This window comes from Molothrus ater, chromosome 12 (genome assembly GCF_012460135.2).
Source record: "Molothrus ater isolate BHLD 08-10-18 breed brown headed cowbird chromosome 12, BPBGC_Mater_1.1, whole genome shotgun sequence".
Classification (NCBI taxonomy): Eukaryota; Metazoa; Chordata; class Aves; order Passeriformes; family Icteridae; genus Molothrus; species Molothrus ater.
Genome location: NC_050489.2, coordinates 2,731,010 through 2,755,651, shown reverse-complemented (window position 1 = coordinate 2,755,651; position 24,642 = coordinate 2,731,010). Strand labels below are relative to the sequence as shown.

The window sequence follows — 24,642 nt, the reverse complement described above, 5'->3', positions numbered from 1 at the left end:
CCAGGATCTGGGGACAGTCACCTGCTAGTCAAGCTTTTCAGAGCCACACATGGGCCTGAATAATCTTGATCTTTTATTTCTCCATCGTGATGCAGGTATTTGTGCACACAGAACAGACTGACTGCAAGCAGGTCACCTTCTGCTGAGGTGAGCTCTTACCCAAACCCACACTTCATTTCTCACACATCACAAACGCACCGCTGCGTTCAAGGGCAATGCAAGGTACATTACTGGGCTGTAATAGGAGGGATATTATCCTCTTATTTCTATCCAGCCTTTCCATTATTTTATTACTAAGCAATTCTGGGTTGCTGGGGACATTTTCTGAGTACCACTGCTACACTAAGAGCAAAAATTATTAACAGTAAAGGATCCATTACCTCTTTATGAGCTTCACTGGAGATTTTATTGGTGTAGCGCAGAACTTCCAACTCCATGTCTGTCTTAATGACACGACTTCAAGAGAAGAACAACAGACAGCATGTTAGACTGCAAGCCCACAGCTAAAGAATGCAAAATGAAAAAACCCTGAAAATAATATGCATCACCTATAATAAGATTAGATCAAGTACACCTCAAGAGCAAACAGCTATTACAGTATTCATGACAGCAAAGTATTGTTGGCATTGATTCAGCATTAGCAAAACAATCTTACAAAGCAAAGTCACAAGAATTTCAAATATCAGCCTGCCCTATTTAATACTTATAAACAAGTGGTTCAATCAACATTTTTTCAACTCTTCTACAATACATTAGGAACAAAACCAATGCAATTCTGCATTTGTCATAACTCTAACACTACTTCAAATGGAACATTTCTACAAGCATGCTTGATTTCCTTTTAAACACAATTTGAAACTATTTAACATATTCAAATTCCCAGAGCTTCAGAATTTCTGTTCACAATCCCAACTCCCACCTATTTGCAATACCTCAAAAGGTGGGCAAGGGGTGATGTGAAAAATGCTATTTTTGTTTGGTATTCAAAAACCCAAACCCCGAATTCAGAAACCACAGCAGCAGTAATTACAGCCATGACGTTCATCTTTCACATGCATCTGAAGAAGATAAAAACCACAAAACCCCAAACAAACCAATGCCCTAAAAACCCCATCCTCCTCTTTGTGCCTTATGAGATACTGAATTCAGGTATGTTTATAAGCTTTGATACTCTCTTCTGAACTCATGTGAAAAATGCACGTTTAACTCCTCTCTACATGCATCTCTATCATGTATTTCAAATAAAAGCAGCTATTGAGTGTGACATGCACAGTAAAGCAGACACAGTTCCATAACCTCTATTAAACACCACATACTCCTTCCACTGTTAGACAAACTGAATTCCTGGTATTTTTCATGCCCATCTCAAAGGCAGCTGTGAAGTACATACTTACTGTTTACAAAGTACAGAACTACATCTGTTGAATTGCATGAAAATATTTCAATCATGTTTTCAAGCTGCACTCCAGGGTTTGCAGCAGTTACAAAGAATTATAACTGTTATACTTTGAAACTGCCACCAAGGCCCCTCTTTTTATTGTTTCATGCTCCTCCTCACACTGCCGTAGAAAACTATTTACTGTATTTCTGCTCTGTAGTTTGTTTCAATGAGTCCAGAAACAGGTTTCTCAGCCATCAGTGCCTCTGATGTGAGATTACAGCATTTCCCACAGACAGTGCATTACTACAGCACAGCCACTCCCTTCAAACAACTCTTCTGGCAAGAGTAAAGGTACCTTTGTAAAATCCTGATATTGGTCAGAACGCTTTTACAAACAGAAACACTGTAGAGAGCAGTGGATTGACTTAGTCAAATGGAAGATGACACAAAATAATCACTATGCAATTGAGAATGAGAAGTACAAGGTTTTAAAATGCACACCCAGGTGAAAAAATTACACTGGGATGGTAAAATCTGCTGACTCTGAGTGAGGAAACAAACTTCCACTCCTGTCTTTCAGCCAAGACATAAAAAAGAGTGGCTCAAATATATTTCTGTTAGAATGAGGCAGCAAAGGCTTATAGATTTTTAAATTTTTTTTTTAATCCTATTTCTTGGAAGACTGCATGTGCTAGCAGGGTAATTTAATACTTGTTTGATGTGCCTTTATATTACTTTCAGTATAAAGTACATATCCATGATCTGCAACTGCCCGAAAAAGAGGTTGTTTCATAATTCAGCTGTCTGATCTCTTTGTTGCAATCTGCTGGTAATAAAAGTTAGTAACTGCTCCACAGCAAGTGCAAACAGTGTTAGAAACCATTTCCCTTGGCTTGGGCACAAGGCTTCAGGATCAATGTATTTGTATTAGATCACAGCTTCTCAGGTATCTGTGTGAAAATAGGAATTCACACTCAGCCTCAGCCTGACTATTTATGCAATGCAGCTCCTTCATTTACACGAGGTCAGGCACCAAAATACTTCACAGAAAATATTTAGTCATTCTGAGACCAACAAACACCACTAGCCAAGGAGAGAAGGAAGGAGAGAAGGAAGGAGAGAAGGAAGGAGAGAAGGAAGGAGAGAAGGAAGGAGAGAAGGAAGGAGAGAAGGAAGGAGAGAAGGAAGGAGAGAAGGAAGGAGAGAAGGAAGGAGAGAAGGAAGGAGAGAAGGAAGGAGAGAAGGAAGGAGAGAAGGAAGGAGAGAAGGAAGGAGAGAAGGAAGGAGAGAAGGAAGGAGAGAAGGAAGGAGAGAAGGAAGGAGAGAAGGAAGGAGAGAAGGAAGGAGAGAAGGAAGGAGAGAAGGAAGGAGAGAAGGAAGGAGAGAAGGAAGGAGAGAAGGAAGGAGAGAAGGAAGGAGAGAAGGAAGGAGAGAAGGAAGGAGAGAAGGAAGGAGAGAAGGAAGGAGAGAAGGAAGGAGAGAAGGAAGGAGAGAAGGAAGGAGAGAAGGAAGGAGAGAAGGAAGGAGAGAAGGAAGGAGAGAAGGAAGGAGAGAAGGAAGGAGAGAAGGAAGGAGAGAAGGAAGGAGAGAAGGAAGGAGAGAAGGAAGGAGAGAAGGAAGGAGAGAAGGAAGGAGAGAAGGAAGGAGAGAAGGAAGGAGAGGCAGGATGTGCAGGGAGCAGGATCAGCAGCCCCTGGGCTCCTGGGTTACAGTGGTACTGTTGATGGAGCTCCCACATCCTGCCTGGCTAAGCAGAAGAGCCTGGATTTCACCACCTTCTCAGTGTCTGGACAGTGCAAAAGGCAGCACCCTCCCAAGCCAGGTTTACAGCAGTGTTTGGCACTTCAGGGCAATCTTGTGATGAGTGTCCACAGTTCTCATGATGTTTTCCCCCGCTTCCAAAATAAGGACAGGAAGAAAATCCCACCTTTTTCATGAATGTGAACTTCAAAGTTCTATTAAAAACAGCTCTTAGACCAGTTACAGCCTCTGCATAAATGCATTAATATTTTAATGGGAAGAAATAATTTCCAGGCTCCAGCTAATGCAAATTGCCACAATGTACAGATTGCACATGTAAGGCACTCCTCAGATTGGCTGGGGGGCCACTCAGTGCAATCTAGTTGAAATAAAAGCACAAGTCTCTGAGTGTCAGGACTGACCTATAACTTTCACCTTCTTTACCCCTCTCATTTTGCCAATGTAAAAGCATTTCTTCTTCCTCACTCTCCTTTTCCACACATTTTCTACTTTTATTTTCACTTAGCCATATGAGCAGCTGGTCTTTTCACCCACGTCAGTCATCCAGCAGGACAGAGAAACTTTAATATAAACAAGAATCATTTCAATCCTGAAAGTGCATTTGGGCATTTTAAATGTCTGGATATCAAATTACATGCATGACCTAATCAAGTGGTGGAGAGCACACAGAATTTGAGGCAATTATGAGGCTGAAACTCACATAACTCAACTGTATTTTCCTAAACCAGTGCATCCTCAAAGCTACATAAATTGGTTCTCCACGTGCATTCTGCAGCTCTGATAATGCTGCCAGAAGTATTTGTTTCCACTTATCAGATGAGTGCTTTATCAGCTGGCTTGTTTTGCTGCTTTTTGGTCCATGTGTGCAACCTTAATGTCTCCTTTCTGTGACACACATGGAAAACAACTGGGAACGTCCACTCCTCCTTTTCCTTCTGGAAGTATCAGATTTACAGACCACCTAATACATAAGGATGATGCCCACGTGGGCAGACTTCACAGACCTACCTTATTTTTACCCTTTCTCACCTCTGCTGCTACCTTTCCACGTTTTATTTATAGAAATTTCTCTACCACAGTTGATACATTTATGCTCTTCTGCAATGCATAAAAACTTGCTAAGCTGGATTAGCATGAAAGGCAGCAAACACAGCAATGCCCATATGCAAAGGAGAGGCATCACAGTACAATTCTGAGAGACAGGTGAAGGAACACCAAAGACAGGAGTTCAAAAAACGTTAAGAGGTTTAAAGCATAGACAGAAAAACCTCTGAAAACACAAAAAGCAAATGCACAGTTTTAAGATACTAACATACAGATCAGTTTTCACAAAGAAATATTTATAGCTTTCCATCACAATAATGCAAAAAACAGAACACAGGAAATCTTCCACGTAGAACTATCAAAGTTCATTTTCACTGGGTTTACAGGAAAATACAGTATATACAGGCACAAAGCTGCAAATTACTACATGTTTACTTCTAGCAGCAACAGGATTATGATAGACACTGGCAAATTACAGGAACAAAAGGCCATTTGGCCAAGTGTTGGTGTGTCAAAAAACCTCCTGATTGCTAAGGAGATAATTTAGACAAGTTTGAATTCTTTCTTCTGTTAGATGGCATTTCCTTTTCAAAACACTGCAATCAATACTTAACATATCCATGAAATTTGAAGTAGAAGCCGTTAAATTTAAAATGAAAGTTTTAAAATTTGTTTGGAAATACACCCACTCAATAAAACGAAAAAATATAAATAAAACACCATCTGCAAACTGCTGAAATCCAGTGTAAGCTTGAATTCTTCTGTTTCATCTTTAAGTTCCATAGCAAGTCAGAAAATTATGAGATCTTGAAACATTAAGCAAGAGAGGCAACAGATCCTTAACCACAAACACTTTGCCTCTTGTCATTTTTTCTGCATTTTATTAGAGGACTGTATAATACTAGAGCTGCCTTTTGTAGCTCCCAGTTCCCCCTGGCTGGTTCAGAAAGCTCAGCCATTTCATCTCTAGCTGGCAGTTTGACAGCATGGCATAGAGCAAAGTTTTTCTGACAAGTACCATGTAAAACACAGTAGTTCAGAGCATGCCAAATCTGAAATGAAATGCATCCCTGCAAGGAGATGATTCAAAGAATGCAATTTCTTACCCCAGAATATAACCCACAAGAATTCATCTTCCTAAAAGAAAAATGTTCTTAACTCTAAAAATATTGCTTTTCAAACAAACTTTCTTGGTTGGTAATTTGACATTCCAAGGAGATTTCTACTTTAGTAAGCTTTAATATGACCTGTCATTCACATCGTAATTTCACCAGACACTTAAATCCTAACAACCATCTTTAACATACTTCTGACTTAAAATGAATGCCACCAAACTCAGTAAAACCTTTTAAAACATCTCTGAATACAAATCTGAACTTTCTCTTTACTTAGAATTCCCCTTCCTTGAAAGCCAGGTGTAGGGAGGGTGCATACCAAGCATCCCTCTTCAGTCAGGCTGCAGGAAGAACTGAATCAGAATTCCAGGCTGCCTCTCACAATTCACTGAAGAGATGATTCCTTCCACCCCAGCTCCAGGTGCTGCCTTTTCACTGCCTCAGTGCTCCACCTCTCTCAGCACAACCTCCAGGGCACTGACCTTATGTTTGTCCTTACCTGAGCTTCCTAAAGAAGACTTAATCACCCTTTAATTGAAACCACAGAGGGGAAAAGCTCATGACACCTTGGTAAGGTGGATGGAAACAAGCTGAAAGCTACCTTGGGAAAAAGTCTGGAGCCCTACTCCAAAGCCTTCTGCAGCTAAAATTGTCATCTCTGTCCCTCTTGTCCTGCTGTGTCTTCAGTGCAAAGCTGGGAAGTCAGACAGGCCCTCTCCAGGTCCTGTTCCTCACCCCTCTTAAACTCAGAAATCAAGCCCATAACATAGCATACAAAACGTGCCTACAAATGTGCCTACGAAACATAAGAACATACGAAAATATAACATAACATGTAACGAACATAACATAACATAACTTCTCTGCTTAGGAAAAGGACTGGCACAAACTCTGGAATAGGCAGGATCTAAAGATCAGCCCCCCTGACACCCAGCAGCAGGTCATGAGTGCACTCCCCCAGCTCCAGGCACACCCACGACTCAGGGATGGAACAATGTCTGTCTACACAAAGCCTCCCCACTTCCCTTCTGCAGCTTTATGTCCTGCCAAGCAATGAAAAATATCTGCTACAACAGATATGTGACCTTTTAACAACTCTAAATGTTCCAAAAATCACTGATGTTCAAATTACATCTCCACAGTTTTCAAGCTGGCAATTAGCTGTAGATGGAGACAGCAGAAGATGGTTCTCAGCATATGTGCTGAAAATAAGCATTAAAAACATAATATGTAGTAGCATGCAATACAATGCTCTGCCACAGTGGGAGCCAGAAGGTGCACCTGGGTTTTGTATTTTAAGCTTATCTGTCTTAACTAAGGATTTGCTTCCTCATTTCCAGATTAATCCACACACAAAAAAAAAAAAAAAAAGCTTAGATAAAAACCTAAAAACCTAATTCATTAACAAAAATCCACTACTATGTTCTTTCATCCACCACTATGTTTCTTCAGTAATTTTCTAAATGGAAAACTAGAGAGCCTTAGTTGGAGCAATCCTGTGGACAAAGTCAGCAATGTTGACCAAAAGAGGAAAAGTAATAAAATGGAGCAGCTTTGCACTTAGTCACACATCTAGTTTGTTGGTTTCAGATAGGCTAAAGCAGAGTTCCCCAAGAATTACAAAGTACAGTTACATGAATAATAATTCAACAAAATTAAGGCTATTAAAATAAATCCTGGAGAAGAAATAACACCTCATTAAACACTACCTGTTTAGACAGAGTTTTGATCTACATTTGATTTCTGTTACTAGAACATTAATTCTCCTCAGTTCCTTTCCCATTCATACAAACTCATATTTACACAAATGTGACTTAAACCCTAACACATCCTAGAGAAATGTGCACCCAGATAAAATGCTTAAGAAATGTTACATAAATTCTTTGGTTTTCAATGCTGTTACCTTGCCCTATTATTATGTTTGTCCATTATTTCCAGTCCATAAGATGAAATCAATTTAAAATTAAAACTCCTGTAGTAAAGTAGGAGGTTTCAGCTGAGGGAGCCCCTCTGAAGCAATGGTACAATATAAGCATGTTCAACACTACTCCAAGAGAAAGATTTTATGTAACTCACCATTCTGCAATTTCAGGATGAAGAATTTTGTTGTTCACATTAAATCTAAAAAAACACAAAGATATTAATATTAAAAAGCAGCCAGCCACAACAGCAGAGACTAGATATTCTTTTCTTTTTTTTAAACCATGTATTCTCTGAGGAAGTAAAGTGAAAAACAAGTATTGTATGAGAATTCAACAGAGAACCCAGGGAGAAGAATGCATTTAATTTTGAAATACATGAAACTAAACCATATACATAATTTCAAGAATGTGCAGAAGCCAGTGTAAGAGTATGTTTGAGACATGCTTATCACACTTCTTTTGGCAACAATAAAAGGCTGGGTTATCAGTTCACTGCTGTGGGGGGGACCAGCCTGACCTCCAGGCATTCATTCCAAATTATTCTGTGATTTTCACTTTGTTCCTCAAATACCCTTCAATGAAATTAAACCCAGCAAATTGCAGATTTCATCCTTTGTTTCATGCCTTCCCACTTCTGTGTGCACAGAAGGTGGCCATGTGATAAACAAGCTTGCTTTAGAGGATGGTGAAAAGGAAAATGACCTCTCCATGTCTTTTCCAATCTGCAGAAGAGGCAAAGCAGAAGCTCCACACTCGCCTTGGCCTCTGACACTTCACTATTTCTCTGTTTATTTTCTACATGAGCAATTCATGTAATCTTGGAGTGATTTTGAGGCTCTCTAAACAATAACACCACAGTGGCAAATAGAGCAAGCAGCTGAGTAATTAGGTGGAACACAAATGGATTTTCAAGCATTGTTTAAAGGGTTTTTTGCTTACAATTTAAATGCCTAAGGAGTGTTCTGCATCAAGGATATTTTTGTCTGCTCAGGACTGTTGGCTCTCCAGTTAGGGTGTTTAAGAGAATTAAAATGCTACAAGCTCCCAAAAGTTCTTCAAAAGAATGTTATGAGGCAACAGTTCCTTTTCCCACATTTTTGAAGGAAAAAAAATTCAATCTATTCCAGGTTATTAACCATTCTTTATACCTCAGAAGGGACCAATGAAAGCACAAATCCAATGAAAAAAAAATTACTTAGAAGTCACTTTTAATTGTGTAAGGGTCTTCCTGTGTCCTGAGAAAGCAGAAAAACGCCCTATATTTCTCTTTTTCAGAAACAGATGCTCATAAACTTATAAAACCCTACTAAGGAGAAGGCTAGTAGCTCAAACCAAAAACTTATTACAACATTCAACAAGGACAAGCTGTATGGTATTCAATATTATGGGTATTAATGGGAAATCACTGTAAAAACATCTCAAGACAAAAAGGCACTCACCAGTGACAGAATAATGCATCACTATATAACAAAATTGGTCACTTGGAAACAACAAAGTATCAGAAGGGCATATTTTCAATTTAATCATCACCATCTCAAAAATTATCACTTATGTAGACCAATGCAGAAATAATTCTACAGTGGAAGTAAAATGACAGGAAAATACAGATTTATACAGAAGAAAATATATGAATGACATAGTAAAATCAATTTATGAAGATTCTAAGAACCCAAAAGCCTGAGCTGCCTGTGTGGCTGGAGAACACCAACTGACACCACCACAGAACACCAAGACACAGAATTATGCTGCAGTGTAACAAGAGACAAAATCTACAAAATCTTTCAGTAATGTCATCAGTATGTCAGACAGAAAACTGATCAATGAAGGCAAATGTAAGGAGACAGTGCAGCACTGGAGAGTCCAACACCAGCTCTATGCAAATAGGAGTAAACTCTGGTTATTGTGAAATAACAAAAGAAAATAAAGCACAGGGAAGGGCAGTTACAGAAGGCAGCTGACTTTGACTCTGAAAATCCACATCTCAACAAACTGAATTGGTCACTTTAACCACAAACGCAAATGGATGAAATCAAAAGCAAAATAAATGAGCCAAATATGAACCTCATAAAAGAAGACTGTCTCACCTGAGCATTCAAAAAAGAGGGAAAAGTTGTACACTGGTGCAGACTTACAGCAGCTCACTCTTTAGAAAAGCCATTTCAGCTACAGCCCCTGGATTTTATCTTTCCTGGCCATGCCTCAGGTTTAGCTTTTATATTTTTCAGATTCTGTGCTGCTTTAGTGAGTAGTTCTGAGCTTCACATGAGGGGATGGTGAGCTCTGTGCACAGGGCAGGGAGACAAAACAATTCCTGCTCCAGCTGGGCACCAAGGACAAATGATCCAAATCTCAGCCCAGGAGCACAAACACCGTGGGCTGGAGAGAGAAAAACAAGCAGGTGGGACTGCAGGGGCTAAAGCTGGAATGGGACAATGAACTGCAAGATGCAAATGGAGCAGAACTGATCCCAGGGACAGACCCCGGGAGCGCTCGGGCATTTTGGGACCATTTTGGTTCATCCTGGGTGCAGCCCAAGGTGGATCCATTGAGGCCTTCTAATAAATCCCTGCTTTATTCTTCAGCTCCACCTAGCCTCTGTTCTAGGTCAGCCTTCTCAAGGCATCAGGCTCTTCTTGAACTGTCTTTGTGCTGCCAGAAATCCAAGTATTGCTGGCTGGGACCACCCACTATGTGACAGTTCTTAAAATTCTGGTCTGCTGTCAACTGGGGAAGCTCATTAAACACACAGAGAGGCAGCAGGACTGAATGAGGAGGGTGCTGGTGGGTGGAGAAGAGCCAGGAGGTCATCAGCTGAACAGAAGACAGACTTTCTGGTGTAATGCCAGCTAGAAAACAAGATGTTAGACCTCTGAGACACAGCATATATTGCAGGCCACTTTCTTAAGGAAGTCAAAGATTAAGGACAGAACTGTCTCAGCTCCACCCACCTCATGGCAGCTGTGGGTCCTGTGTGAGCAGCCACAGGGCCACCTGTTTATAACTGTGAGCCTTCAAAGGCTGATGACTCCAATCACACTTCACTGTTAGTTACTGTGGTGCTTTAGCCATAGTATTGTCCAATTTGGTGCTCTTGCCAAAACCACAGCATCACTGCCACTCACTTGCCCCCTTCCCCTCCAGCTGGAAGCTGCTCACCTACCCACCTCAGGACTAACAATATGATTCCCCTACAACTCCTCTCAACTCCTCATTCGTGAACTTTCAAACCTTTGGAGCAGAATATCCTTCAAAAGTCATCCCACTTGCTTTCTTTAGTGCTCCACTAGAACCACAGTTCCTTCCCCTGCCCCTCCCAATGGAAGTACAAAAGGCAAAGAGCATGGGTTGAGACAAGAATGATTTTCTGGAAACAGCAATGAGATAAGAAAATGAACAGCAACAAAATTAAGAGCAAAAGGTCAAAGAAAAGATTTACATGGGAAACCCTTGACAATAACCAAACACCCAGTGGGACCATTCTGCCCAGCACGTTTCTCTGCAGGAAGGAACCCCCTTCTCCAAAGCAGGAGAGTCCCTTCCCCAGCCCCAGCCCTGGCATGAGCTGGGAACAACAGAACAACACCTGGGTCCTGGCTGTGCCCCTCCCAGACACTGCAGGGAATCAGCCCTGTCCTGGCCAGCACCAGGACATCCAGCAGCAAGGCAGCCAAACAAACCAGCCACATCCTGAAAGGTACTGCTTAAACCCAGCAGGAGAGCTTCTCACCACCAACAGTATGACTATACAAACGGATTTAATTCACATAATTTGTGCACAAACCCCTACATAAAATCCCCTGACCATGGCCTCCCAGCAAAGTTTTGATCTCCCTAGACAGCAAACAACTTATAACAAAACATTTACTACCCTAATGCTAAGAGGATTAGGCAGTGCAATCTAATTCTACATTTTTCTGCAATTTGCAAATTGACAATACTTAGATGATGAGATATGTGGTCTTGAGGAAGAAAACAAATTGGCATTTGCTACAGTTGCAATCTGCAACATATTAATGCTCTCATTTAATCAATGCAGAACTAAGAAATACTACACTTTAAGGCATGTCCAAATTGATTTCATACTCAGTTGTCCTTTCACATGCAAGACAAATTCATTAGATAAAACAACCCCAGAAATCTACACCTCCCATATAAAAGCACTGTATAATGAGACCTCTTTTTGTCAGTTTAATGAATACACTGTGTTGTCTACAGTGATAAAAATCTAAAACATATTGATAAACAATGGTAGAATTTTCTTCTCTTCTTCAACATGGAGAGTCTTTGTCCTAATGAAGTGATTTGGCTATCCAATATGAAAGGAGGAATTCACTGCAAAATTTTAAACAGTTAGGTGCATTGCTTAAACTGTCCATCATTTACCTCAATTGACTCTGAGGATGAAAAAAAACCCTGCCAACACAGTGAGCAAAGGTTTATTCAACAGTGATTTAAAGTATATGGTACATTACTGTTCAACCCTACTGGTTAAAAATACATTTTCTGCATGGTGAGTCACATCCTCTCAAAGCATTTTTACAAGGGCTACATAACTGGCATGATTAGATGAAAGAAAATCCTGCACATTTGAAGAGTGGATCCATGAATTAGGGAAAAAACCTGCAAACACAGAACTGGCCTCTATTAGCAAATAGAAATATGAATTTCTAGAAAAGAAAGCACTAGAAATCTTTAGAAATCTGCCTTCCATGCTTCAGCCCTCTGGGGCAAGTGAGCAATCCTGTCCTGTAGGATTCCTGGGAGCTGCCAACAGAGCTGACCTGAGGGCAGTTACCAGGAGCAGCACCAGGACATGGTCCAGGTCCCCTGTCCCAGGCTGGTCCCTCCGTGTCCCTCTGCTGAGCAGGGAACTTTCCATGTGCCACTGGCCTCTGTTCCACAGCCTGCAGCAACAGACCAGCTTTGCTGAAGGGCAACATCCCTGGCTACATCAGAGAGCTACACAGAAACCAATGGAAACCAGGAAATAATTCGCCCCTACAGATTCTATCATCAGGATAGAATCAAGCTTAGCTATTGCTAGCATGACAAAAATAACTTCAGGGTGATCCTCAGGGCACAGAAATAAACCACAACCACAGCAGTCATTTTGTCTCAAATGACTATTTATGACAGTAGAAAAATTAACCAAATAGCTTAAGTAATAATGTTCCAGAAGAAGTTCAAAAGGTTCAAAAAGTAAGGCAGGGAAACAACATCACTAGGGCAAGAAAAACACAGCTTCTGACAGAAGCAGATGTACAGCCTGCAAAGAGAGCAAGATTCACCCTTTTCAGGAAATTAGACATTATTTTCATTATTATCCATCATGAAACACCCCCCATGCCCCCCACCCCCACTGGGCCAAGCCTAGGAGAAAAAAAGACATATGGAAGCAAGAGAAACACAAAACAGTCCTAGCAAGAAAATAGATCTTGGCCAGGAAGCCAGAACACAAAACAAACAGGAGATCAGGCATAAAATAGAGCATCATGGCCAGGGCAGAGCCTGGCTGAGCTGAGCACTGAGAGCCAGCAAGGCACAGCCACAGGCAGGCAGGAGGGAGCACATCTGAAGGAACACATTGCTCTGGGTGTAATCCTCCTGGAAACAATCAATACATCTGAAATATATCTTTCTATAAAGGAAACATTTGCTACAGGAGAGGTGGAGAAGCAGGAAAGTTGAATTTGATTTGGGTCTATATTGAAAACAAATATAAAATGGACTGATTTATATAGTCAGTTACAAAATTCTGAGACAAGCTGAGTTTAAAAGGGAGCTCACCCCCTCCTCCAGACCCCCAGTTACCCCCTGCACATGAACCGAGCAGGAGCTCACCAGAGCCACCACAGCCCAGAGAAGACACAAACAGAACCAGGGAGATAAAGAAAGACTGGAGTGACAAGTGGTTTGAAGGCATGGTCTCTGTCAGAAGAGGGGGGTTGATCCAACAACAAAATCAGTGCATGCTCTCCCATACTGTGAGCTTGGGAGGTGTCAGCACCCAGGACACCCCTCTGGCTGTCCTGAGCAGCCAGGACCCTGCCAGGGGGCTCAGAGACCCTGGCACAGAGCCCAAGATGCCCCTGTGGGTTTGATTATGACCCGTGGAGCAAGTTACCAACCTTAGATGAAGATCTGCAAGCCATGACAAATTAAGTAGAATGATTGCGAATTTATCACAAACTGAAAAAGTCGATTTTGGGGTTTTTAGAATGGGGATTCAGGGAGCAAGATGGAGGGATCTGGGTGTGTCCAGCCTTTCTCCTTCTTCTTCTTGGCCTCCATCTCTGCTGTGATGTTGGCACTGTTAGATTGGTTTAGAGTAGAAGCTCAGTGTCTAACACAGGTGATGGGTATTGGGAAGGAATTGTAAACATTGTACAGGTAGTTTTTAGTATAAAGACATAACCCTGCCCTGGGGGCAGGCAGAGTGCCTGGAACTGTCCTGCTGGATGGACCTGGCAGGGCAGGAGAAAGAATTTTATAGATAAGGAACAATGAACAACCTTGAGACCGAGAAATGAAGAGCCCTGACTGCTTCTTCAAGCACTGGGCTGGGAAAAGAGACTTTGAACAATCTCAGGGTCACAGTGAGCAGCCAGAGATCCCAACAGGGAGGGGAAGGTACCAACCACACCTGTCCAAGGCAGCGAAATGAATGACCCAGTGCCTCCTGGGGGTGGAGAGGGAGGAACATGTGCCAAGTGCCAAAGAGAAATATCTGCTGCCAGCTGGAAATCCCTACTAGGAATGGAGAAGCACTCCTGGCAGCACACAGGGAGCACGCCCAGCACTAACTGAGAAGCCAACGCTTAAATATCATTTAGTCTTGTAGGAGACACTCATTTAAAATCTCAAATGAAGTGCTGAATGGAGTGGCTTCCCAGCTTAATGTTGACTAGTGAATGGGCTACTAATTAAACTCTTTAAACAGAGTTTGGTGGAATTCAGGGTAAAAAAGGGGGTTTTGGTAGTTCAAACAGACTGTTGTACAGCATTCCAATAAAGAATTGCTGGTGAAGTTAACAACTGTTTGTATTTTATGTGGAGTTGTATCAGATAAAACTGGAGATATGGCTCCACACAGATTTTGGAGTCCATCTGTATGCAGACCATCTACTTGGACAAAGTAGACAAAGAGAACTCAGAGTGCTTGTAACAGCAGAGAGGACACCAAACACTAGTTAGAAGTGACCTGTGTGTATTGTGGAACACTTCATATTTAACTCAGTGGGCAGTTAAAGATGTCTAAATGCCTGGCACCTTGTTCCCAATATCCCTGACAGAACCATGAAACTCCTTTAGGATACAGAGGGGAGAGCTAAGTAATTATGAAATCAGATTCCAGATCTCAGATCACTTGACACAAAGAAACAATCCCAGCAGAAATATGCTCAGATTACACAAATGAGTGCCCAGACTTGCAGCCAATTCTGTGCCCTACCATCCTCACTGTAGAATTAACATGCTGCTGACACAGGAGGATGGAAATAAATATAGTGAGGTGTCTGGGAGTCAATGATCAACATCTCAGCACAACTGCTAATTATAACAGGCCTTTTAATGAGGGCAGTCTGTTTCTTTTTGCCATACACTTGAGCTAAAACCAGAAAATTATCTTTAAAAAATATCATAACAGAACAGACAGTTGTGTTTCATTAAAAATTGAGGCCATCATCCTCACATCCCAGAGCAGGCTGTGATGTATTTCTATTTACTGCCCTTTCAAAATACTGCATGCAGGAAGACGTTTTTACCTCACTAGTAGCCAAACTTCATAAAAAGACAGCTAAGAACACTAGAAGCTCACATCTAGACAGAGAAATAATTATTCCTTTTTCTTCTGATTTGTGAATTTATTTTACACCTGTAATGTAACAATTTTTCAGAAGACTGTGCATTACCAAAATCCATAATATCTAGATTAATAATGTGCAAGGAACTCAGTAAGAGAAAAAGGCTACTCTTAAAGATTAATTTTTCTTCAATCTGAAAATCAAATATTCCAATCACAAAAGTGAAAATGGATGTATGAGGATGGGTCTATTTGGTTTTAAATAGCTACAGTATAAACACAGACAAAAAGAAAATTTGGATTAACTTAGATGAAAGAGAGATTTCAAAAAAAAAACCTGACTGTATTTCAAGTCTTCAAAAACATGTATCAAAACTTCTTTGGAAATAAAATGTTTGGCATCTGATCTGCCATTCAACATCCTTTCATCAAGAAAAAACATAATTTAATTTGCAATGTAAAACGAATTCAACATAACCACGTAACAATTAATGTACAAAAAAGCTGTGTCACTTACTGGCTGATCCCCTCAAAGGAAGCTTCTTTGGAGACATTTCCACTGTCAGTATTAACACCACGCTGGGAGGAAAGAGATTAAAAAGGACTGTGATTCTGAGCCAAACACATGTCTTTAAAATTGAAATCATGGGGAGAACCTGATTGCAGTAAGTATTTCGGAAATCTTGCACATAAGTTTACCTGAATCACTATAAATAAAAACCCCCTGTTTGCTCAAACACAGTCCAATATAAGAAATAATCAGTTCCATAGGAGAGCAGCACAGAACTCAGGTCAGGATGTGCTGCATAGGAAAAAGACAAGCTTGGATTTCTAATGCCCTTGCATCTTGAGAGGGAGGTGTGAGACCTATAATATAATTATACAGGGCACAAGAATGAAAAGTAGCAAAGCTTTTCTAAAGTAATTTAATATTAAAATAAATGATTATGCCCTGCCTTGGCAATTTAAATTTGTCACTATTTCAATTTGCTTGCTGCTCCCCTCCAGCTTTCCATTCAAGCAAGCAGCATAAGCAAGAGTATTTTGGCTGCTAGACAGCAGATGAACACTTCTGACATGTGCCTGGGGAGTCCTGCAGAGCAGCAGCTCTGGAACCAGACCACAGGAGGAGAGGACCAGGGTTCCATTCAGCAGCAGACAGAGAACAGCTCTTCCCTTCTCTGAATGCTTCTTCATGGCAGTGGGAGGAATGTGAAAGCACCACAGCACCCTCCCCTCAGCCAAAAACGATGTGAAAATTCCTGATTACAACAGGATGCTCCCAGAGTGATAACTACTCAACAACTCCATGTGAAGAAACGCACAATAAGAAGCATAAGACAGTCAAACATTCCATTTCTCTCATGTCTCTTAAAGAACATGAAATTAAGCCATAGGGTTATCTTTTAAGAGTGTACAAATATAAGTGAAAGAAAGACTGAAAACTATTTAGGGCCTCTGTTCTTAACTATTCTTTAGGGCCATGTACCTTCCTAAGGAGGGATTTTTTTGTTATGGTTTCTGCCTGGTCTCTATCATGGGAAAACAAGAAATCCAGGAGCTGCCACTGCATCTGCTGTAAGGGAAAGCTCAGAGCCAGCAAATAATTTTTATAAATATTAGAGACAATAAAACAGACAGTAGGAGTTTACAAAACACCTGTAAAGCAGGGGAGCAGCTGGGAGGTGATGGGAAGGAGAAACTTGCAGCCTTCACCTCCATTCATTCATGCTTGTTCCCAAGAAATAAGCAAGCACCATTCAAAATACTTAGCAAGCATTTGATATTGCCTCACTCCTCCCAGAACAGAAGCTGTTCAATTAAACCACTCTATGAAAAAAAAAAGTATTCCCTGAACCTTTGTGGAATTCCCACAGAAAGGCCCAAAGCTGCTCATGACATGACCAGAACAGCATGAAAGGAAAAGGGGGTTTGGAGTCAGAGTGGGGAGGGTAGAGGCCCTCATGGTCGATAGGCTTGTGGTGTTTTACCAGAAAACCAAAACAGCTTTTGGCAGACAGAATGCAGATGGGATAAGGCCAGAGGCTACAAATCTTGAAACCATGGAGGGGCCAGAAAACTAGATTGTAAACTGGTATCCTTTTTGAAGAAATGTAGTATTTTCCAATATGACTTACCAAAGTGAGAAGTACAGCAGGTTTCTTCAAAGCCAATACACTGGAAAGCTAAAAAGAGGGTTTAGATTACTATTATTTGTCTTTTTTTTTCTTCCACATAACCACATTGATACCAATTTCATCAATATTCACTGTATATAAAGTAAATGAGCTGCAAAGACAAAAATGTTCCTCTGATACCTTTCAGATATTGTAGTATTACCTGAGATATGCAACAAGAGACAGCAGAATACAAAATATTGACAGTGATCAAGTTCATTGTCTCCTTTAAAGACATAAATACCAACTATAATATTGTCATCATTAGGAAAGCATAACATAGGAGCCAAGCTGTAATGTCACACAGAAATAAGGAACACCAAGGTGCTCTATCCTGCTCATATAACATTTGCACTGATATTATTATGGTACAATGTGCTAAATGCTTGGCAAAGAATATTTACTGTTATTTTCACTGGCTCACTTTTACTGACCAATCCTTTTATTAGGCTCCTTCAGTCTCCCTCAAACATTCACAAACTGAGAACAAAATCACTGGGCTTGTAGAGTGCTGGGCTTTCAGAGCAGCTGCAGACAGGAAGGGTGGGTGCTGAATTACACTTGAGGCAATGAACAGATGACAGAGCTGCATGGAGCAATATTCTATCCACTTTAAAACACCTTAATAGCACACTGCTAATATTAATAAAAGAAAGAATATGGCAGTGAAGCTCAAAAATATCAATTCCACCCTTTATTTTTTTTTGTTTCTTAATTCCATGAAATATCAGGATAACACACACATGTTGGCCATTTATTGATGTAAAGTTATTATATAAAAAAGGCCCTTGGTGTTCTGATGGTGGAAAACAAATTCCTTGGCAAAAAAGCCAAAAGCTGAAGGAACCACTGAGAGCTGAACAGTTATAATGCAAGCTTCAACAGCTTCCCACTCCAATACATGCAGTCCAGGCCAAAAGCAGCCTTAATTTTTAAATTTATTTACTGGTCCACATAAAACGCTCCTTTTCCCATCAATGAAGTTTTTAAGCAGGAAAAAAGCAGAGAATAAACTGCAATGAAGACATTTTTTGACAGAAAGTGACCCAAACCAACTAAGGTGAATGTGATTTTTAAAAATGTGATTTTAAAAAATAAAACATTTATTTTCCACTTGCAATTTTCACCATCTGACAGATGAGCACTGGAGCACCTGGACACAACAAGACTCCAACTCACATATGGCAAAAATCCACCTCTCCACAGCTCCCTCCACTCCCAGCTCCTGACACACAGATCAAACCCTACTTTGTTGTTGGACTCATTAGGAAAATTAAATGAAATCTCCTCACAGCTGATGAGAACAAAACTTGTGGTCTAGAGAGTCAGAATTACTGTTCTATTGGAACAGAAGAATCAGAGGAGTCTTCTTCAAGCTGCTCTCCATGAAAGTCACACACAGAGCTTGGCAGGAATACTGTCCTCACCTGCTGAGCCTTCCTAGCACAGAACCGACTGCTGGCCAGGTGCACGAGTGTCCAAACATCTGCTCAGAAATTCAATCAGAAACCTAACTAAGCAAGGCACACCTGCACCCAGAAATGTGAATATATTTGCTTATTCAAGTCATAGGATGATTCTGTAAAAAATAAGAGTAAGGCACGCAGCCTTTGCCAGGATTTCATCTCCTGGGAAGCTGAGAAGCCTCAGAGAAAAAACAGCATTATCTCATTTGCTTCTCCCTGTTTTGCTGCTTTGGAATGTGGCTGGAGATCATTTACCAAGAGGTGCATGTTTGATTGGTTCCATGTGAATTGGTTTTACTTAATGACCAATCACCATCAGCTGGGTTGCACTCTGAGGAGTCAGTCAGTCACTCTGAGGGTTTTTATTATTCATTCTTGTCAAGCCTTCTGTCTGTATCCTTCTCTTTCTTTAGTATAGTGTAGTACATCATTCTTTTAATATAATAAAATAAAATAATAAATCAGCCTTCTGAGAACATGGAGTCAGTTTCTCATCTCTCACCACATCTTGGGGACCTCACAAACACCACACCTTTCCCAACAGCTTTTTAGAGGCATAAAATAAATGTAGGCTCCCCAGTCCAAGCTAGGACATGGAATCTCCTTGACAGCTATCTCCACAAATCTCCAAGGCATTCCAAAAAATGGATTTAGTGGCTTGTTTTAGTTGGATAAAGCCAAACACTGACAGGTTTCATCATGCACAAAACATGTTTATGAGACTGCCTTTGGATTAAGAACTATGTTCAGATCAAAAGAGCAGTCTTTAAAAAAATTTACAAGTGCTTTGCAAGATGAAAGGACATTTTCCTGTAACAGGGAAGGGAGAGAAGATCCCAACAAGTCAGGAGAAGGGGACTAAAATTAAGCAAAGTCATTGCCACTCATTGATTTTGTATTCACAGAAAAAAAATATTCAGAGCCACAGACAACTCACCTCAGTCACATAGTAGGCTTCATCCACAGCATATTTGTTCTTGAAAAATTCAGGGGGATGAATCCTTTCGAAAACAATAAAAAGAAATATTTGGGTTTAGCTTTGCTCTTACATTTAATAAGGCCACAGAGAAAGAAATAATATTCTCTACTATCACAACAATAGCATCAGATACGAGGGATGTTTTACTAATCTTATCTTTATTTCTCCAAACAGGAGATTACACAGAAAGTTGCACAGCTACAAAATTCAGTGTGCTTTAATCTAGTCCATGCTGATAGCACAGTCTCCTCAGAACAAAAGTGTTTTTTCCCATCCTATGCAAGACAGTTTTGTTAGGGACTTTTGCCATGCCACTTACATGTAACTTTATAACTCACCAAACTTTGGAAGGATGTGGAAATAACAAAAGACCAGCCTGCCCTGTGTTACATTCACAGAGTGAATAAAACATTCATTTTTCACCCTGGTAACCATCTAGCAGGCTGAGGGCTATTAGGACATGGGCTCTGCTGCCTCTATTCCTCAGGACACCAGAGATCCACTCCTCTAACCCAACAGAATGGGCAACTTTACAGGTCCATACTCAAAATTCAATCTCTTCTACTCTCTTCTCCTGATATCCAGCCAAAGACATTTGTCTAAAGGCAAGAAGAACATGAAGGATCTGCTTGCAGTCAGTCCCTGCCGGGCTCTCCTGCTGGCTTTTGTACCAATGGCTGTACATTTGCTCATTCCTTCACTGTATGGTAGCAGCCAGTTCTTCAGGAGACTTTAATCTCTGATTAAAATCTCCATGTCCCCAACACTGAAATAAATACAACCTCTATAATCCTGAAAATGTGATCTCAAGATAATAAAATCACCCAGCTGATACCCTTCCACAAAAATAAAAACATTTCTTTACTTTCAGGGTGAAGAAAATGGGAGGATAAAACCCATGGCTGGTGCTGGAGCTTGGAGGATCCTGTGCATTTTGCTTCCTGAGTGACAGTGGGAGAGCAAGAGGTGTGGGCAGCACCAAAGCTTCAGCCATGTAAACATTACACAACAAGAGCACAAAACCATCTGGGCAGAGAATAAATGAGGCTGGAGGCCAAAGGGCATTTCTGACCCTTGCAGGGAGAACCATCAGAAGTGGTGGGGCAAACAGCACCTTGAGGAGCTGCTGCACACCACAGGCACCTGCCAGAGCTGCTGGCAGCACCAGGAGGCTGCAGCACTGCCTTCTGTCCATTTTTTATCTTGTCTGCTTCTTTATCATTTACATTTCTTCATGCTCCAAACAGTACTGGGTTGTGACATGAACAACATGAAACCATTTATGGTGTTCTCAAGGAGAAAATCACAGATTTTTAAAAATTTATTATCTGTGAAAGTACTACTCAAAAGTAACACAAAACTATCTTATTTTATGTTCCCTTTTGCAATACTCCTTGTGTAGAGTCTTCATATCAGTGACAGAGATTCCAAAGCAATTATCATTTATCTTTTCTCCCTGGCTTATCTCACAGAAAATTAGAAAAACCCCACTATATCCTCTTATAGTAGCCTTACCTCCAACTTTTGCATAGTCTGTTTCTCCTACAGGCATCTCCTTATTCTTCCTTCATTCCTCACACCCTGAAGTATTTCAACAATCCAGAACCATGATGAACAGATTTAGCACCTTTTGGTTTGGTTCTCTTTTACAGTTTTAACCAATTCATCTGGTATCAGAAGAATCCCAACTGTAAAACCAGCTCACGTATGGCCACTGGTAATTTATGGTAACATATGCTCTTTAGAGCAATACATCCAAAGCACCTTTTAATAATTAGCAGCATTGTTTAAATCAAAGAACTGTTTATTGTAAAGTAAATGTTTCATAGAAATATACCCACAAGTGTGCTGGATTTTATTGACTTCATTTAAAGCAGTTAAAGTACGAATAGATCTCATTTCCATCACTCCAATAAGAAAATTTCTTTCCTTTCACAAGCTCTTTCTCCACTTTTTTGTTCTTGTTGTTGCTAGTTGGCTCCTATAATTGTGTAGCCTACAGCACACAGCTACTAATCCAATTCTTCAGTTCTGGTTAATATTAATCCTTTCCAGCTTTAATCCCTCCAACATCTCTTTTCATCTACACTGTGACTCTTCTGAGGAACAAACGTAGCTCATCGTTCTTTCAAGGCTGAATTTTTCTCTAAGAGAAAGAGAACAGCAGCTTCCCACAATCCTCCATCCTCTCCCTCAGTTGCTAAACTAGGTCACCTTTGAGATCCTTTTGCCTTCATCACACCTAATGACAAGCTGCCCTGATTCCTAGATGTGCACCTCCCTGCTCATCTTCCTCTTGCTAGCTCACTCTAAAGTCAGCAGGACTTAGCACGAAGTTGAGACTTCTCAGACTTCTCAGCTCCTCTCTGAAGCACTCACAGCTCTGCCTCCTTTTATACAGTCATTTAGCACCTCCAACTAGATGGAAAAATAAATTCATATACACTTCCCACAAACCCATCCCACAGGAGCCACAATGCTCCAGTGATGAAGCTGCCTCTCCCACTGGGAAGATTTCTAAGACCAACTCTGTTGCAGAACCACAGAGGTGCAAGGAAAAAGTGAACATGAAGTCTGTATTAGAGCCAAAAAATTCTGTGCTGTCACATATAGAACAGCAGTATAGAAAGCAACCAGAGGTCAGGGAGAAGGAGAAGCAAAGCAGGCCAAGGGAGGCAGTTCTGGCCCTCTGCCCCTCAGGTGAGAGCCCATCTGCAGAGCTGCCTCCAGCCCTGGGGAGGACCTGGAGCTGCTCAGAGAGCCCAGAGGAGGCTCCAGGAGGAGCAGAGGGATGGAGCAGCTCTGCTGGGAGGAAAGGCTGGCACAGCTGGCATTGCTCAGCCTGGAGAAGGAAGCCTCAGGGTGACCTCACTGTGACCTTCCAGTACCTGAAGGAGCTGACAGGAAAGGTGGAGAGAGACTATGTACAAGGCCTGGCTTGCCAGGATAAGGAGAAATGGGTTCAAACTGACAGAAGGAGGGTTATGGGATACTGGGAAGAAATTCCCCTCTGTGAGGGTGGGCAGGCCCTGGCCCAGGGTGCCCAGAGCAGCTGTGGCTGTCCTGGATCCCTGGCAGTGCCCCAGGCCAGGCTGGATGGGGCTCTAAGCACCCTGGGACAGTGGAAGGTGCCCCTGCCCATGGTGGGAGGCTGGACCTCGATGGCCTTTAAGGTCCTATCCAACCCAGGTCATTCTGTCATCCTCAATGGTACCTTTCCATGTTCTATTTACTCTCCCATTTTTTCCCCAGTTTAGTGGGGCTCAATAAAAGATAATTATGCACAACATGGTTGTTACTGTAAAAAGTACTGGTGCAGAGTTCCTGAGCAGATACAGGGCTCAGTACCCATTTTTATCCAATCTGCATGCAAAACAGGCTAAAGCTAGCACTGATCACTATTGCCACAGGCTATCTTCCATGAAATGCTCACTTGGCATAATGAAAATCAGAAGTTTCATTCAGTTATCATCATTTCAAGTACATCTGATCCTTCCCAGGGATGAGGGGTACTTCTCTCCACAAATGACTCTCAAGAAGCTAGAGTAAGTTAACTGGTTACAACTTTTAGGTTTGGCTTTGTCATTTGTAATGCTGCTATGGGCTGCCAGTTTTAGAATTCTGATTAATCACTGCAGAGACTATGTGCAAAAAACCCCACAGCAAGCCATAAATTAATTAGAAGGATTGCCCAAGCAGAAGATATGATCCTAGATATTATTGAATCATGCCTATTTACCTATAAAAAATAAAGCCCAACCCTTGTGTAAACAGATGTGAACAGAAGCAATGACCTAATTTTTATAGGCATCAGGAAGGGGCTTGGGGTGTGCAAAATTGCTGAGATTCCCTGACAACACAACTTGGCAAAAACCCACAGAGAATAATGCATGTCAGCCCTAAAAAGGCTCAGGATCCTTTCCCTACAGTTTTATAACTCCAGCCAAGCAAATACCAGTGTTAATAGAATTGTCAATAGTTAACTTCCAGAATAACAGGAGTTACCATGTTCTCTTACAGTGGAAATAAGCAACTCCAAACTCTTGGGAGATGCCCATGTACACATGGCCAAGCATCTAAGCAAAAATGTGGCATCTCAGAGTTCATGGCCATCAGAAAGAAAATGTAAGAGTCCTGCACTGATACTGATTTACATTAATATGACCCCAGTTTTTCTCATCTTCAGCCACAAAAACCCCTTAAAGAAGAGACTTCTCTAGTTCATCACTTACAATTCATTCCAATTTCTGGTGAAAAAGCTTAAGTTATTTTGAGTTAAATATTCAGCTGTTTACCTTCTGCTGATGCTTCCCATGAAACTCCTCTCTCTGCCATGTTTTCCTGCCCCACCTAGATCACCTACTTGGTTCCTTACTCTCAGGAGGATTGGGAAATGCTGAAGATGGCCTAAAGATGTGAACCTGTATTTTCAGAAGATTTGAATTCTTATGCACTGCCTTATTTTAACAGCTAGGGTTTTATTTAAACACCAAATATTGGAGATTCATCCCTCAATGATAACAAGTGACAATTTTATTTTAAGCAAAATGCTACTCAAACAATGAGAAAAAAAGAGGTGGGGGAGCAGCAGCAAAACTTTCACTGTAAAAATCCAGTGTGAAACATTAAATCAGAGAGTAAATTAATACCTCACAATAACTCTACTTCATTTCTCTAACACACATTTATCAAACACAAAAACCACCAGCAAAAGTGTAAGGGAGCATAGTATTAAAAATGAGTAATCACAGATCCCAGTCAGTTATTCATCTTGGTGAAAAAAAAACCCAGTTTATTCTAAACTTTTCCATTTGGTTTAATTAAATTCACACAGTACATGATAGCATGTTTAAAAACCAAGATACTTCATCAAATCACAACCAAATCACACCAATTCAGATTTTGCCAGACCACATTATTAGGACTGGCTCCACTTTGATGTGATCCCGAAATTGGAACTGGAAACTGACTCCTCTGTTTATCCATCAGTTAAGAG

General features: G+C 41.0%; 1 protein-coding gene across 2 annotated transcripts in view; it reads right to left on the bottom strand.

Annotated features, from left to right (window-relative positions):
• The window catches only part of PEPD (peptidase D), a 151,542-nt gene that overhangs the window by 108,874 nt on the left and 18,026 nt on the right, over positions 1 to 24,642 (bottom strand). For both annotated transcript variants that reach the window (XM_036390095.2, XM_036390097.2), the window contains 5 exons: positions 19,605 to 19,668; positions 17,163 to 17,210; positions 15,542 to 15,603; positions 7,378 to 7,422; positions 381 to 456 (listed from right to left, as the gene is read on the bottom strand). In XM_036390095.2, the coding sequence (XP_036245988.1) occupies positions 381 to 456; positions 7,378 to 7,422; positions 15,542 to 15,603; positions 17,163 to 17,210; positions 19,605 to 19,668 (295 nt within the window). The remainder of the gene's footprint in view (positions 1 to 380; positions 457 to 7,377; positions 7,423 to 15,541; positions 15,604 to 17,162; positions 17,211 to 19,604; positions 19,669 to 24,642) is intronic.